At 39.5% G+C, this 16,041-nt stretch overlaps 7 protein-coding genes and 1 long non-coding RNA gene across 10 annotated transcripts in view; 2 read left to right on the top strand and 6 right to left on the bottom strand.

Moving 5' to 3' along the window:
- rdo (reduced ocelli) overlaps window positions 1–8,213 on the bottom strand; it is a 54,027-nt gene extending 45,814 nt beyond the window's left edge. For both annotated transcript variants that reach the window (XM_017156781.3, XM_070216799.1), the window contains exon 1: window positions 7,570–8,213. The gene's annotated coding sequence lies outside the window, so the exon portion shown is untranslated. The remainder of the gene's footprint in view (window positions 1–7,569) is intronic.
- On the top strand, window positions 5,395–7,610 carry LOC138913356 (uncharacterized). The gene is made up of 4 exons (XR_011419046.1): window positions 5,395–6,521; window positions 6,609–6,735; window positions 6,790–7,014; window positions 7,478–7,610. It is a non-coding gene; the product is annotated as an uncharacterized lncRNA (long non-coding RNA).
- A 2,049-nt stretch (window positions 8,214–10,262) lies between the features above and the next one.
- elfless lies at window positions 10,263–11,297 on the top strand. The gene is made up of 2 exons (XM_017156723.3): window positions 10,263–10,604; window positions 10,655–11,297. Exon 2 carries the CDS (start codon window positions 10,667–10,669, stop codon window positions 11,210–11,212), a length of 546 nt encoding a protein of 181 aa, XP_017012212.2. The 5' UTR covers window positions 10,263–10,604; window positions 10,655–10,666; the 3' UTR covers window positions 11,213–11,297.
- A 1,036-nt stretch (window positions 11,298–12,333) lies between these two features.
- Window positions 12,334–12,779, bottom strand: LOC108067603 (male-specific sperm protein Mst84Da). The gene is made up of 2 exons (XM_044393697.2): window positions 12,559–12,779; window positions 12,334–12,505 (listed from the first exon to the last, which is right to left on the bottom strand). Exon 1 carries the CDS (start codon window positions 12,775–12,777, stop codon window positions 12,601–12,603), a length of 177 nt encoding a protein of 58 aa, XP_044249632.1. The 5' UTR covers window positions 12,778–12,779; the 3' UTR covers window positions 12,334–12,505; window positions 12,559–12,600.
- On the bottom strand, window positions 12,713–13,722 carry LOC108067601 (uncharacterized). The gene is made up of 2 exons (XM_017156706.3): window positions 12,914–13,722; window positions 12,713–12,852 (listed from the first exon to the last, which is right to left on the bottom strand). The coding sequence occupies exon 1, from the start codon at window positions 13,570–13,572 to the stop codon at window positions 13,174–13,176; it is 399 nt and encodes a 132-aa protein (XP_017012195.2). The 5' UTR covers window positions 13,573–13,722; the 3' UTR covers window positions 12,713–12,852; window positions 12,914–13,173.
- Window positions 13,684–14,341, bottom strand: LOC108067602 (uncharacterized). Its single transcript, XM_044393611.2, has 2 exons — window positions 14,202–14,341; window positions 13,684–14,133 (listed from the first exon to the last, which is right to left on the bottom strand). Exon 2 carries the CDS (start codon window positions 14,023–14,025, stop codon window positions 13,684–13,686), a length of 342 nt encoding a protein of 113 aa, XP_044249546.1. The 5' UTR covers window positions 14,026–14,133; window positions 14,202–14,341.
- On the bottom strand, window positions 14,159–14,684 carry LOC108067604 (uncharacterized). 2 transcript variants are annotated; one of them, XM_017156713.3, is made up of 2 exons: window positions 14,530–14,684; window positions 14,159–14,473 (listed from the first exon to the last, which is right to left on the bottom strand). In XM_017156713.3, the coding sequence occupies exon 2, from the start codon at window positions 14,451–14,453 to the stop codon at window positions 14,304–14,306; it is 150 nt and encodes a 49-aa protein (XP_017012202.1). In that variant the 5' UTR covers window positions 14,454–14,473; window positions 14,530–14,684; the 3' UTR covers window positions 14,159–14,303. The 2 variants fall into 2 exon arrangements, with proteins under 2 accessions (XP_017012202.1, XP_070075550.1); XM_070219449.1 differs by having other exon boundaries at window positions 14,159–14,476; window positions 14,530–14,672.
- A 618-nt stretch (window positions 14,685–15,302) lies between these two features.
- LOC108067620 (uncharacterized) lies at window positions 15,303–15,821 on the bottom strand. Its single transcript, XM_017156731.3, has one exon. It carries the CDS (start codon window positions 15,683–15,685, stop codon window positions 15,482–15,484), a length of 204 nt encoding a protein of 67 aa, XP_017012220.2. The 5' UTR covers window positions 15,686–15,821; the 3' UTR covers window positions 15,303–15,481.
- Window positions 15,822–16,041: the final 220 nt, after the last annotated feature.

The following is a 16,041-nucleotide window of genomic DNA, read 5'->3' on the forward strand; positions in this document are numbered from 1 at the left end:
CGAGGGGTACATTTTTTACGAGCTCCTCGAAAAAGATAAGTTTTTTCGGGAGAGAAATGCTCATTTTAGTTCAAATTTACAAGTTCAGAGTGAATTCCTCTCTATTTGAATAAGGAAATATTTTGAAAATATATTATATTCCGCACCGGTATTTTATTTTTAGTTTTTCAAATGTGAATTCGTTTTTTTCATAACAGTTAATATAAAAACTTTTGTTTGTTGAAGGTGCGATCGTCAAGCTTCGGGCTTTTGAAGATTTTTCACTTATCGGGGATTCCACAGAAATCCCACAGCGATGAGTCACTACGTGCACTGCCGTGTAAACACTGATATTTATACAGCTATGGGGTCATTGCGCTGTGATTTCTTTTTCTGGCACTTTTTTTAATGTCATTACTTATTAGTCTTTTGAAGAATGCACCAATTCGCTCCAAAGAATTTCTTCGAAAATTAACTTTTTTAATGTCTTTCTTACTACCATTATTAAAATAATAATATTTTTATTTATTTTGCCCTAAATTGTTTATTTAATTTTTTAAAAGGATTGCACTTTTAATTTTCTCTATTTGATTCTGATTTTAAAACATTGTTATTCTTAAGCAGAAACGTAATATATTTCCTGTCAAGTATTCAACAACAAAGTCTACCAAGACAATGTATTTATGCCAAGTTAATTATTTTTCCTGCCACAATCGCTCCCACCCCACTTTACTTCTTCAAACACGTGCTGAAATATATCCTTCACTGCCAGTGAGAACTTCCGCAAACAAAGCCCAGTTTTGTTGAGTACTGGAAATTAATCAGGAACGGGTTAACCGCTTGGCTGTTGAGGCGCTTAAAGGCTTCCTCCCACTGTGATGCTCGCCAAACAAAATAAAGCTTAGTTAGCAAGCAGTTTAGAAAAGTTGCGAGGCAAAAAATAAGTAAATATAGAGCGGAGCATATAAAACTACTAACAAGACATAAATGGACGAAGAATAAGCAAGGATAACTGAAAAGTTTCTTCTGTATAAAGGGAGCATAGTGGAACAGCAAATGCAGAGAACAAAGTTCTGGGAAAACACCTCAAGAATCGGGGGGATGGGAGGGGTTGAACTTTCCACTGAACTGAAGCTGAACTTTTATTTGTTTGACTCGTGAACAACAAAGTTTGCCTCCAGCTCCCTCCTTCCACCATATGAACTAGTCAGTTGTTTCTTCCTCGATTTTATAGCTGCAAAACGTCACAGTCAGTGATGCAATTTTTTAATTTTACAAACCTGTTTTAATACAAATGGTTATATCACTTAAGTTAAACTTTTTTTAAAAGCTATTTCAGTAAAATCGTAAAAAAAAACTTCTCGAAATCTGCAAGACAAAATATATAATTTAAAGTGATTTATTTTCTACAATTTTCTGCTTTAAAAAAGTAAAAAAAGAATGTGTACCCCTTTTTAATAGCTAGAAAATGGCCAAGTTGTCATAGCTCACTGCGGGGCAACCCCAAGTGGAGCCAAAACGAGCAGGAGAACCGCTCGCCAAGTGCACTCCAAATTACTCATATGATACTTGATGGTTGCAATCAGCAGAGACCCCCGACCGACAAGCTGACTTCATTATTTTGATAGCAATTAGCAAATTGAGTTCTATAATATTTCTGTTGTCCGTTCTGCAGTCCGCCCTTTGAGTTGTTTTAATTTTATTGTGTGTCTCGTGTGTGGCAGAATGTTGTCAAGCAATTAGTGCAGCACGACTGGGTTTTCCTTTTTCCGGCGGGGAATACTCTGCGTATGCTTGATACAAAATGGATGACGAAGGGGTAACATTTTGCGATCTCACTTTATGTGCTAACACTTGGCATTGCAATTATCTTGCCACACCCCAAAAATAACTGACCTCGAGTGAAAATTCAGCAAGTAATTTTTTTTTGTCAGTAGCAGCTGATAAAACAGGGATTCGCTGACACTGCAAACAGCATGTGGGAGGGTCGAATATTCAAAAAGGTTCCCGCACACTGCTCGTGAGAGAAAAAAAAATAATGTAAGTTTCCAAATACCATTTGTGCGTGTGGTTTTGGTCAATACATACGTAACTAAATATTTTTAACCATATCTGCACTGGCTAATAATATATATTTTCAAAGAGATTTAAAAAGAATAGTTTCCATGGCAATAAAGCAGAGACTTTCACAGGGCTTAAATTCCTGCTGAAAATCGTCAGTTTTTTGCGACTTCAGATGGGCAAATGCCAAATTTTAAAGGCTGTTTAGCTTAACCTTTGCCGTTTACCCATCTACACCCGTTTTAATGGCTCAATCATGTCTGCAATTGTTATGTTCCTGAACCATTTAACCTCATTGCCGGCGAACGAGGGCTGCCGCCAAGCCAAATGAACTGGAAACACAATTTCTCAGCGCCTGATTTGTCGCCTTGTTGTTTCCCACACACACACACCCGGCGATAATCCCGATAATATTATGAATATGAGGGGGAAATATGATACTTTAAGCTACAATACATTGTGTTTTATGATTATTTGGCAATGGTTACATAACCGGGTTACAGCCCGATGACAAAGCCAGTTGAAAGTTGGCATCGCATTGATCCATGTTGACAATCTTTTGCGGGTCGCGGAATATAAATAAATATGCCAAGTTATTCGCATACTTTTACACTCGGCTGCTCATCGCATCGTCGGCGTGGTGTGTGGCCTGCGTTCCAAGGAGCGGGGTAAAAAGATATTTGTTTTCGGATTCGTTGCTGAAACAGTTTATTTTTATTGCCGGGCGACGCGACTTCGCTGCCACATCGATGCCGATGCCGCTTGACAAAAGGCAAATGCACCCATTTGTCATTTAGACAACGAGCTGACAACAGTTCAGTGCCACTTGTCACAGCTGAGCCGCGGAAAAAAGCCCGAGCAGCAGAAATCCCAGTGGCAGTCCGCCCTTCACACTGGTTACTTTAAAAATAAACAACAAAAATCACAAGTACCCCGCTTTCATCAAATGATAAAAACCCTTTTTTTGCGTAATGGGCTGAACACACAAAGTGCTTTTAATTAAGCATCGATATGTGCTTAAATATGAAATGCCCTTACATATTTAATTAAAAGGAAATTGTATCCCGTTGCCATCTACAAAGGGACTTTGTCCTCGTTTTTAATTGCGCATTTCATGCATTTTAATGCGACTGCCCACATAAAAGACAGCTACCATAACCCAAAAGAAAATGTAATGAACTCAAAACCAACAAGAGAGAACGCTATAGTCGGGTTGGTGTCCCGACTATCTAATACCCGTTACTCAGCTAAAGGGAGTGCGAACGCTGTGTCGGGTTGGTGTCCCGACTAATAATCGTAACTCAGCTAAAGGGAGTGCGAGGGAGATAGATATATGTTGACAATTTATAAAGCGTATAACTTTTTAATGAATGGTCCGATTTGAAAAATGTCTTCTACATTTCGATAGGTATAAATATACACAACAAAATTGCATTTATACTTCTAGGAAATCTTTAAAGATGTGGGCGCAGGACCCATTTTAAAATCGTTAGTGGGCGATTGTGGGCGTTAGAGGGGGCGTGGCGCTCGGCTAAAATAAACTTGCGCTGCGTAGGAAGCCAAAGAATATGTGTGGGAAATCTCAACCTTCTAGCTTTTGTAGTTTCTGAGATCTCAGCGTTCATACAGACGGACAGACGGACAGACGGACAGACGGACAGACGGACATGGCTAGATCGACTCGGCTAGTGACCCTGATCAAGAATATATATACTTTATGGGGTCGGAAACGCTTCCTTCTAGCTGTTACATACTTTTGCACGAATCTAGTATACCCTTTTACTCTACGAGTAACGGGTATAAAAAGGGAAAATTACACGAGCCACCCAAAAAATAAAATAAAAATGCAAACAAATTAAAGCAAGGCAAACGCATAAATTTTATATGGCTTTCAACCGAAGAGATCTGGCCAAGCACATTGATATGGATTTAAGCTGGGGCTGCTAATCAAATGTAAGCACATTTAATGTTTAAATAAACAGAAATGAGTTGGTCTGGCGCAAATAGAACAGACGCAATGAAAAGAGACTAGAGCCTGAAAGGACGAGATCTGGCTTAGGCCTCAATCAAATATTTTTCCCTTTGATTAAGTCCCGCATAAATATTTATGTGCAGCAGCGGCAAAAATGCGCATTCATGTCTGCCAAAGTGGTATTTAATTGAGAAGTAAAATATAAGAAGAACGTGGCGGTAAACAGAATAAATATTGTGATTAAGCAAGCAACGAATACAAGATATCCTGGGTGAAGTAAAATATTAAAAATAAATTCTGTCTCTATCATTCGACATTTTTTATTCATGCCAGAAGGAAAAAATATATTTTTAAAGATTAAAAACTAAAATCATGTTAAATACAAATAATAAGTTTAGCGAAGATTAGTCTTTCTTTCAGAAACGATTTCATTCAATTTATTCCCCTGAACAAAACTTCTTTGACTCTGTTTGGTTACTAAACGCATTTCAATCATCAACTCTTTTCTTCATGATCATAAAACTCCAAAATAAACTTCAATTTAAAAGCAAACAAACTCGTTATGCGATGCTGCCTCTGCTCACGACGACGCCACTTGAAAAATATATCATAAATTGTGTTATTGAGTTAGCAGAGGGGCTCTCATCACCGAAAAAAGCTGAAACAAAACACAAATACGGACCACGAGAGCCACTTTCAGACTTGGCAAACAAAATAAAGTCACCGAAGACTGAGAATTTGTGTGTATTTTTGTGGGGATATTTTTGTGCCTTCGTTTTATTCCTTTTGAAGTGCCACCCAAAAAAGAAGCACAAAGTTGAGTTTATGTCTGCTTCTGTGGGGCATAATTCCCTTTAAAGACTTTAACGCTTTTTTAATAATTTTTTATTGTCAAGAAATGCGCTGGGGTATTATTTGCATTTCAGAAGTTTTAAGTGCCGACAACGCGGCTGTTCCCTACAAACTTTATTTGCGTCTTAGTTTAATTTCTGAGTTTATTTGGTTTGTTTAAAAAGTTTAATAAACGGTTGAACTCATAAACCAAACTCAGACAGCACACGGGAAAATATTCAATTTGTATACGTTAAATTAGCGACATAATTTCATTAAACTCGGGCTTTAACTGCAGTATTGGCAATTCAGCCAATCAATAGCCGTGCAACAAACATAAACTTCAAGGACACTCTCGACCTTTTTGTCAAGTTAATCCCATTGTTCGCCAATATTGCAGGCCAATATTTTGCATTCGTTTATATTTAATTTGCATTCATACATTTGCATAGGTCACCGTTTCACTTCGGCAAAAAACGGGGAAAATAAACTTCTGAGTTTGCTTTGCAACATTGTGCACTGAAAAACCAGCAAAGTAGGCGAATGTCGGGCGAATAAACGGAACTGGGATTGAATTGTCACAGCTGCAATTTTTCAAATGTCAAATCAAAACAGAAAACCAATTACTTTCGATGATTAATTACCATTTTCGAAGGAACAAATGCTGGAGACCGCAGAATGATTTTGATTGCGAACCGGGCCAACAGTTCGTTTGATTTATGATGCGATCAACCCTTTGCTGACAAGTCCCCGATGCGACGTGCCCGTCCCACTTCAATTCCTGAAGGATACCCCAACCAAAGTTTCGTGAACTTGGTCCTGCGACATGGAAATCACCTTAAAATTCATAAGTTTGTCTGCGGGGGCAGGGAGGGAAAACTCACTGAGGGTTCTGAAGGCGTCAGGCAGAAACCACAAGTAAAACAGCAGCTGCATGTCATTAACTACATGGGCGTCCTGGCGTAATCCTCACCACTTGGCGCACAACACGGCGGATGCGTAACGCGACCAACTTTTCAACGCTTCATTTTTCAAACATTTAGCACACCCACTTTTTGGAGTGTGTGTGTCTGCTATATGACACCTTTTTGCCCACACTCCGTATCATTTTGCACTTTTTTCCTATTTTGTTGTCATCAAAGCTGCGGATTATGCGCACAAAAAACGAGAGTTTATGTATGAAATTATGCAAAGCAGACCAGCAGACGATAATGATGGTGGTTAGGAATGCTGCGGCTGATGATGATAATTTCCAACAGCCAGGACTCTTTAACCCGTCAAGGACGTCGCGAAAGTGAAAATGGGTTCGCCTTTGTTCCATTATAAATTACATTTTTTTGCGATTATTATGATTAAGATGAAAAGTGAAATTTTGTATGGCTGCATGGAAATTTCATATTTTAATTACAATTTGCTTCGGCCGCAAGTGACCCAAATTTAAATGTACCCACATATACAGAGGAAGAAAGGGTTCTTTCAACCCTTTGGCGACCGTCGGTGTCCTCAGCTGCATGCCTGGATGCATAATTATGTTGCCAAACTGGTTGGCTGACCAGCAAAAAATGTAAAGGGGAAACAACCCTAAAAGTCGAAAACCCAAGTTACTTGAGCATGACGAATGGCTTTGTTGAGTTTACCACTTCTTCGGGAGATTTTATTAAAAATTCCTTAGACACAGGTGCAGTTTCGAAAAAGTTTTCAATTTGCCTTTTGCCACAAGAATTGGATGGATGGTTTTATTTTTTGAAATACTTTTCGCCCTTAGCGCTGGTGAAACCTGTTGTCGAAGATTAAATATTAATGGTGCCTATTAATATCATCCTCGGCCGTCCAAAACCAATAAAATTTCCCTAATGTCCCGATATTTATGGGAGCTAATTTATGCTTGAGAAGTAACGAATTGGAAATCGATACTATAAAATTATTCATTGATTTATTCTACTCAGCTATTGGGTGTACTTCTTTTTAGCTTGGAGGCAATTTACTATTTCGAGGAAACCACTTTAAATGGAAACCCTCTAAGAGCGGAAGTAGAAACGATCTGATGTGGTCGCGAGTCCGCAGGTAGGGATTGTTTTGCGGTTTCTGATTGTCAAGTCATTCGAGCAGGTGTAAATTGATCGCATCTGAGAGGCAACTTCTCATAGGTGAAAAGTTAAGGGGAAAAGTAGGTAAGAGTTTACTCGAAATTAATTTTTTAAATTAATTTTTTAAGAATACTAAGGGCTAGTACTCAACCCAACAAAAAGTCGCCCAAAACAAAAAACTTCATATAAAAAAACGTAAAAAATTTTGTTTCATATGAATTTTTTTGTATTGGACGACGTAAAAAATTTAGTTTCATATGAATTTTTTGTTATTGGACGGCTTTTTGATGGGTTGAGTACTAGCCCTAAATCAAAAAGCTTTTTATCAAGTTTTAAGTTTCCAATATAATATTAGAATATTTTTTTTTTCTAAATCTTGAGTATGGGAGAATATTCCAATTCTTTGTAAAAATTTATTTTCTAAACAATTTTTTGTTTTTTTTAAGAATAGATTAAAATCACAATAACCAAATTAAAATGTGTGCCCCCTTTGCGATGTTTCGGTAGGAGTAAATGGCACTGATGACCTTCTCTATCCCCATTTCAGAGACAATAAATTTGCGCACAAAATTAATTCCAGGTAATGCAATCTAAATTTTAAACTTGTAAATAAAATTCAGGATCCTCCGTCAAACTTACCCGATGCGCAACGGCATGTAAATCGAAAATTACCAGAAATTGTCACTTTACATCACGCCTGCTGCAGGACCTATAAATCATGCAGCACACACACTCGCACACTGGCTTACAGAAGAAGCCACAATCTGGTCTAGTATTTTGGCAGCGGAGATCCTGGCCTGTGTGTGTGTGAATATTCAAATCAGTTGCTGGCTGCCAATAAATGAAATTTGCTACACACACTCTCACCCACTGAGCACACACACAGTCCACGAGCACACACACACTTAAATTGAGTGGGAAAATTCGAATGGTCCCGTGTATTTAGCAAATGAACCGTACTTTCTGTTGATTTTCCCGGCTTCTGTTTTATTTTTGGTAACGCGCACTAATCAAATATTACAGACTTTTACACAGCTATGCGATCAGCGAAACTGAATTAAATTAAATGCCAGATGAATGGCAGCCTCATTACGACGGCAACACTTTGGCTGCCAATTAGCTCGCCCGAATTCAATTAGTTTGAGTTTAGGACCCAGGATTTGGTCCTGATTTGTGGCCAAGTTCTGAGCTTATCTGCCAGCTTATCTGCGACAGTCCCACGGATGAAGTACGTCAAAAACACTGGAGCGGATTGAACGGAATCGAACGGCAAACCGCACTCTCCGCAAACCAAATGAAAACTGAAGTCGGCCGAAAGCGCGCTGAAAGTTAAATCCGAAGTCGAGAACGCGGCTCGAGCTTCCAGCGGCTCGAAACAATCCGAGCGGCACTTGCAACATGTTGCAAGTTCGTTGTATACTTCGGGAATTCTATGTTTCTGAGTCCGGACCTCCGATCTTTGAATTTTATTATAATTTATAGCATCATAGTAGCATATCAACGTTAATATATTCTTTTTTTAATAAGGAACCCATTCTCCATATTCTAAAATTCTCCAAGTTGAAACATTTTTAATATCGCTTAAAAGATGAAACTATAGCTTTTAAATTTTGTGTTCATAGTAGGCATTTAAATAGTTATCAATAGGCATTTAAAGGTCCTAGGCCAAACATGTTCTAAAATTTGATACGATATTATTGATACTCCAAAAGTTTTTCGCAACAACTTATTATTTTTAGTATACTTTTCCAACGCGGTCTGAAATACCTTTACACGCTTCAAAATTCAATTCAAGTATAATTGCACAAATCATTTGATTAAAATTGTTTTAGTTTTTTTTTTAAATCTCTGTTGTTAAGGTCTTTTATTATTGCGCACAATCAAAAAGGTGCCCATTATTTTTAAACCCCCGTGCGCTCATTGTAAGTTAAAAATACAGTAACCATAGATGAAGCTAACACTTTTTAGACAGGACCGGTTTTAAATGGCGAATAGTTCCCGTTCGGGATCAGGCTGGAGAATTACCGGCACATATTCGTCCAGCAGGGATTCTCCGTCCAGCTCGGATTCCTCGTCCAGCTCCGATTCGTCGACAGGCTTTAGCGTTATCCGTGGGCGCATCAATATTATCGCCAGTACTTCAACCTCGAGTCCAAACACTGTAAGCTTCAGCGAAGCCTGGACCTCAAGAGGCACACGTGCAGCAAAAGCAAAAGCCTCGAATACCAAGTCTTCAGAAGAATCTCCGCTAGACAATCAAGCCGTACCCTTCAACTGTCCTGTGTGTCTGGAAGATGTGCGTAAAGGGGTGCCGGTGTCGACGACTTGCGGCCACATCTTTTGCAAAAGCTGCATTCAAAAAGCCATCAGCATTTCGTTAAAGTGCCCAATTTGCAATGTGTCATCTCCTCAATTTCATCGAATTTACATCTAAGACAAAAGTAAGGCAGGCAACATATGATAATAAAGTATAGGTTACCAAGAGGTTGGTATATTTTCGTGTCTCATTCCTAAGTTCATAATTGAAAGGTGAAAATAAAAAGTGAAACATTTTTCATTTAATTTACTTGAAACTGAAATGCGAACTTCGGGGGTCAATGAAGACGACATTGATCTGTTTGAACCCCGGGACAACAAGTGCACTCAGAAAATGAATCGCCCTGAATTTTAGAAAATCGCCTATGGATTTGCTTCACTGGCGATTTTTTTCTTTAAAATAAAAAAATTTTCTACTGGTAAAGAAAATTTTCTTCCAATTAATCAAAATTCATTAAATTCAAGAAATATTCCAGAAATATAGAAAAAAATCGCCAGTAAAGCAAATCCATAGGCGATTTTCTAAAAATTTTTTTGGAGTGTGTGAGGCAACAATTTCAAATGGCTGGCCAGGATGCCGAGCTGGGCGCTAATGCAAGACGAGATACTTGTGGTGTCCTGCCTTTTATTGCTAAGTCCCCGATACAACCTAATAATTCAATAAGTTAGAAAATTAAAAATTTATTTTATTTATTTAATTTAAGGTACAATAACCTACAAATAAAATATATAAAAATAGCATTAAAGCATTTAAAAATTATATTTAAAATCACATAAGTCGTTCGCGAATTTGGTATGTGAAGCTTATCAATATGGTCAGAAAAGTTAAAATTTTAAAAAAATTAATACGCAGCTAGGGGATCCAAATTGATTAAAAAAAAACTACCATATTGATAACCAGTTTTTTTATTTTTGTTTAAACATTTTTGGAAATTCATATTTTTCAGATAACTAACAATCAATATTGAATTTTAATTTAGTGGTCATAGTAGTCATTGAAAAAGTTAGCATTATCCATTCAAAGGTCCCAACCTAAGTATATTAGTAGATGTGAGTTTGTAAAGCGAAATTCTTGATAATACGCTAAGTTTTTCCGTATAATATATACTTTTACACGACGGTCTGAAATATCTTTTCACCACACACCATTGCCACACAAGTCGCCGTTACGTTACATTTGAATAACAGTGTGGCCGTACGGAAATTCAAAATATTTACTATAGCCTGCTGCGGACTAAGAATTTTTGACTAACGTGGTTTTTAGTTTGTTTTTTGACAACTATGTAAAGCCTATAAATTTTTCACAAACATATGTAAGCACAAGGATCCAATTCATTTTAGATCGCCGTAAATTCATTGTAAGTTTGAATTTGATTTTTATAAATGAAGCTAACCCCTTTTTACACAGGCGGGATATAAAATGGGGGACACTACCACCTCCAGTTCCAGCTCAGACTCTGATTCGCCCAGCTCCGATAATTTGCCTGGCTGGAATTATTATTCGTCTAGCTCCGGGCCCTCGTCCAGCTGGGATTCTACGTCAAGCACTGGTTCGTCGTCAGGCTCGGAATCGTCGTCAGGCTCGGAATCGGATACCTGGACAGACTTAACCATACGTGGTGGACGCGTTGATATTATCTCCCATGCCAACTTCACCACTGTCACCTTCAGGGATGCATTGTCCGTAATGGGAAAACGTAGCCGTCCTGCACCAGCACCGGAAGCGCAGAATTCCGAGTCTTCAGAAGATTCTCCACCGGACAAGCAAGCCAAACACAACGACGGACAGACTCGGAAACCCTACAACTGTCCTGTGTGTCTGAAAGATGTGCGTAAGGGGGAGCCGGTGGCCACTTCGTGTGGTCACATCTTCTGCAGAATCTGCATTCAAAAATCCATTCGCACCACATCTAAATGCCCAATGTGCAATGTTGTATCTCCCAAGTTTCATCGCATTTACATGTAAGACAAAGATAAGGCGGACAATTTATGGTAATAAAATATAAATTGCCAAGATCTGAAATAATCTATTGGTATATATTCATGTGTCATTCCCAAGTTATTCATTTTATAGAGGCTTTTTCATATATATGTTTTCAGTGAGTAAAATTATTGCACTTGACAAATCTGAAAACTACAATCTTAAGAGTATTTTCTGCAGCTAAATGCTTAAACTTTAGAGTAACACCTGGAGAAACTGTTGCTCCACCATAACAATACATAAAAAAAGGAACTTATCAGGAGTGCAACATCCTCGCGGGACACGACAATGCAGTCGCAAAGTTTCAGCTCGAAAACTAAAAGTCAAATATAAGAAGGCAGGCAACTTTGGCCATAAAACATGGCTCAAAGCCACACACTCACACTTGCAGGAAGCCCGGGAAAACCCAGAAAAAAGGAAGGACCCTTCAGGAGGAGGAACCGTGGCAAAGCAATGAAAATTCCGACCTACCGCAATAAATTCCGCGGGAAAAACAAGGCAAGCGTTGCCAAAATGAGAGTGAAATGGCCAGCACACATACACGCACTCATTGGGAGAAATGGGAATCACACCCCTCGGAAAACCTCAAGGCAGCATAACGCACACAGGGATACCTCAGACCTCAGACACGGCGCTATAAATCGCGCTTTGCCAAAACAAAACCTAGCATTGGGAGGCATCAGATTCGGTTTCAGTTTCATTTTCGGATGGAATAGGAGAAGCGGGCGACACAGTCCCCAAAAATCTTTGACCTGGCACAATGCTCCACATTCTATGTTTCGGTTCGAGTTCGAGTTGGAAACGCTTCTGCGCAGTAATCCCCATGGCCAATCAGCTGTTCTAGGCAAGTTCCTTACCTAGGACAACATGTGCATCCTTACGGGCGTTAGGTCCGTGCAGCCTCAACACCAAATGGCTGGAGGCTGGCTACCGATGTTTACATTACCATACTCCGCCTGCCGCGTTATTTGTTGGCCGAAGCTGTTTGCTATCAGATTTTTATTGAGCAAAATAGCAACTATAATTAAATTAATTATTATTATTTAACGCAGCAATTGTTCTGTACCCATTTATTTCAATTCCCACATAATCCGTTAGGTATATTATTTTAATAATTCATTTTATTTTCAAACGGCATATCCGAAAAATGCATTAAATCTATGAGAGCTTGGGTGTTTAAGCCCCCGCCAAGGAAACTGGATTTCAAACAGCAACATATCTCTTCAGCAGTCAATGATGCATAGAAGCTTGATCTCCGGCTTTATTATCGGATGTATGCTAAAGATAGATGGAAATATTAATTTAAATTAAATAGTTTTTCATCAACTTACCCGTGATCGGAGCAATCTCCGCTTCTATTCTCGATTAACGCTTCACCAGCCGCAAGGACACGAGCTGCAACCACCACAGGGACCACAGCAAGGACTGCAGCAGCCACCACAGGGACCGCAACCACAGTAGGGAGTGCCCCCCATCAGGGGAGCCAGGCAGCCGGGTGGGCAGGGTCCCACGTAGAAGGGATCGAAACTGCAGCAGAGCATCAGAACCATCTTGAAAGCTTTGGATTTTCTGAGGTTACTCGCTGATCACTTTTAGATTCTGAAGGTGGAGCTCAAATGCCACAGCTGAATCAAAATAATTAAAAACAAATTTAATTTCTTTATAATTTTGGATTCACTAACTCACTTCGATTTTCTGCTGCTGAAGAAATACGTTGAAGTTAGTCCTTGGCTATGAATTTAGAATGTTGTTCAATTTTTCATATTATTTTTGTATTATTTTTATTTCACGAGAGAGATGTGTTCAGTCCGAACTGTTAAAAATGAATGAGCTCTGTTGGTTTCGAATTACACAAAGCCGACAAAAATAAGTGAAGTTTCAGTCCAAGGACTACTTGAGACTACTAAAATTTGGGTTCATAAGCCGGGAGCCCTCCATTCGATATCTCACTCCTCTTCCGGTGGATCTGCGGCAGGCGGTGTTTCCCGTTTCGCAGCTGCTGGCTCTGAATCCTTTTTAGGCTTTTCCTCCTCTGGCGCGTGATCGTCGGACTTTCGATCGCTTCCCAGTTTGGGCAACAAGGGGCCCACTAAGGCACAAGCCTTGCCTCCGATACTTTGGACCACGGAACAGGCGCCATCCATGCGATCGCCCTCCACGAGGGGAGTTTCCCCCTCGACGGCCGTCAGCTGATCAGCCACTGGACCACCCCGGGTCACAAGGTCCGAGATAGGGGCACGGGATTGGTCCAACACCCGGCCGCCCACCTGCGTTACCGAACGAGTCACCACCAAGAACATGGCCACTATGCCCGCCACCCCGATGGCCGTGTGCACCTTTTCCATGGCTCCGGAGGGGGAACAGCCGTTGCACGATCTTCTGGAGGATCAGGAGGATCGGTTTCGGATTTTTTCGATCGACCGGGCTGACAACTAACTCGGGGGCTACTCTCCCAGCTAGTTGGCCAGCGCAGAGATGGTATCATACGTCGAACGGGCCAGGTTCCGGATGCTCCGCGAAAGTCCACCCAACAGGCCGCTGATCTCATCCGAACTGACCACCGTCTCCTGATCGGCATGGTTCTCCGGCGTAGGATCGTTTACGATTAAGACTATTTTACGGACGGGCTGAATCATGCCGGAAACATCGATCACGGGCTCCGGCTCCTTGTGATCAACGAGAAACGACTCGTGCAGGATGATCACCAGTTGGCGGACAACCGGCACTATGCAATCGAGGGCGTCAATTGCCATGGGAGCGAGCACATGGTGCACCACGTGATCCACAGACGGCGGCATGATTTCAGTTCGTAAATGTATAATTTTGAATTTTTAATTGTTTATTTGCTCACAGATTATGAAGTACGATTTGATGAAGTAAAAATCCTGGGGCTTGGCACTGGAAACCTAAAATAATTGTGATTTAAAGCCATTTTGTTGGAAATTTACAATTTTTTTATTTGTTTTTCATTTACATATATGTATGTTGGCTAAATAAGGTCCTAAACTTTTATAGTCTTGCAATTTATATATTTTTTTCTTCTTGATTTCTTTCTTAGGTCTTTGACAGAGGTTCTTCAATAGCTGTGATAGCAACGACTATGCCAGCCGCCAGGAGTGTATCCTTTGTAAATGTCAAAGTCACACGGACAAACGGCGCATCTCGGATACGGGCCAATGTAGAAAGGATTCATGGCGGGAGTCCAAGGGCGACTTAGGTAAACCATTTTAAGCACTTCGCAAGAACCTGCTGAACCATAGTGAATATGTTTTCACAACATATTTGGACTTTATACCACTTACCAAAAAAATCAAGAAGAAAAAATGAACACTTTTAACATAAATTTGAACAAAACAGCACGTTCTGTGTTTGAATTTTGACTAATCAAATCAACAAACACATCTACTATTTTGTTGACACTTAAATCCAGCATCCTGAGCTACAACTATTATTTGCACATATTTATTTATTTCAGTTGCAATTTAGTGGTTATAAGTATATGAGAGTGCCTATTAAACGTATTAAATATATCCGTCTAATAATTACGGAAAATATGCAAATCACTTATTTATTTTTGTGTCATCAAAATTTGGAACACATTTTGTTCAAATCCTTATTAGTGAGTGTGCTGAATATTAATTAGCATTAACATATATATTTGTATAAATATAATGATTTTCATCAAGCTATCAACATCTAACCAAATTAGTAACAAAAAATAAAGAAGTCCTTAACAAAAAGGTTGTAGGCTTTCTACACTACTCCACAGCAAAAAATTGTGAATTGTATTTCCTATCGGAGCCTATAATGAAATAGGCATGTCCAATTACCTGAGTAGCAGAGTAGGTAACGACTCCCTCATAAAAAGGATAAAGAAATTTACAGTATATTTTTAGCCTCTATTTTGATAGTCGTTAGCAGATTCCTCCTTGTTTGTTTACTAGTATATATTTTATTTCTAATTTACTTATAAAAAGTTTCCACGTTTCGCTTATTCTTCCCTCCTTCAAAACTGTGTAACAATATAAACCCCTGAACAATACATAAAATCTGCGAAATCAGTAAAAGTATACTGTTAGCAAGAGATAATTACTAAGAAGTTTTAATTAATCCCGTTCGGTAATTTTGTAATGAAAGTGATTATAATATTTTAGCCACATATCGAAAGGAGTGGCCGTTTGGGTGGATGTTGGACTCATCTCCAAAGTACGAGAGGCTATTGTTAGAAGCTTTTCACTACTCCGCCTTCTTTCTTCACTGCTGCTCCTTCTGGGGCTTCTTTTCCGGTGCTGGCTGGTCCGGCTTCTTTTTCGGCTCAGGGGCGGGGTTGCATCGGGGTAGTTGGGACTCCGGACAGACCCCGCACTCCGGAACCGTGCAGTGGCCCTCCTCCAAGCAATCCGGGTCACAGCAGGGCGGATCTGGTCCAATGTAACCGGGATTAAATATGCAAGGCATGTTGCAGCTCCTCCGCGCGAAACGAAGGCAGGTGGCTCCTACTTTATAGATTTTGTGAATTTACATAGATGCGCACTGGTTGCAATTTTCGGGTAGAGTGAGGCTCGGAAATTTCACCATTTCTGTGGGGATTAGAACACAATGGAGCAGCCAACTAGATGCCCGATATGCGCAAACCCCTAAACAAAACTAGTTAATTGCATATTAGCATCAGTTAAACCAGCATGCAGTGTAGAATTTTAAAGTCTAAAAAAGAATATGAATTTAAAATAAACAACATTTTTAAAATTGTAAATTTGATAGAAAATCTTTGAATGTAAAAAATAAAAACGTTATTCATCTGATTTATGTTAGCA

This window comes from Drosophila takahashii, chromosome 2L (genome assembly GCF_030179915.1).
Source record: "Drosophila takahashii strain IR98-3 E-12201 chromosome 2L, DtakHiC1v2, whole genome shotgun sequence".
Taxonomy (NCBI): domain Eukaryota; kingdom Metazoa; phylum Arthropoda; class Insecta; order Diptera; family Drosophilidae; genus Drosophila; species Drosophila takahashii.

Bases quoted from the DNA above. Each gene is read 5' to 3' on its own strand.
- elfless (XM_017156723.3), top strand. From the start codon at position 10,667: ATGGGGGACACTACCACCTCCAGTTCCAGCTCAGACTCTGATTCGCCC.
- LOC108067603 (XM_044393697.2), bottom strand. From the start codon at position 12,777: ATGGTTCTGATGCTCTGCTGCAGTTTCGATCCCTTCTACGTGGGACCC.
- LOC108067601 (XM_017156706.3), bottom strand. From the start codon at position 13,572: ATGGAAAAGGTGCACACGGCCATCGGGGTGGCGGGCATAGTGGCCATG.
- LOC108067602 (XM_044393611.2), bottom strand. From the start codon at position 14,025: ATGCCGCCGTCTGTGGATCACGTGGTGCACCATGTGCTCGCTCCCATG.
- LOC108067604 (XM_017156713.3), bottom strand. From the start codon at position 14,453: ATGGTTTACCTAAGTCGCCCTTGGACTCCCGCCATGAATCCTTTCTAC.
- LOC108067620 (XM_017156731.3), bottom strand. From the start codon at position 15,685: ATGCCTTGCATATTTAATCCCGGTTACATTGGACCAGATCCGCCCTGC.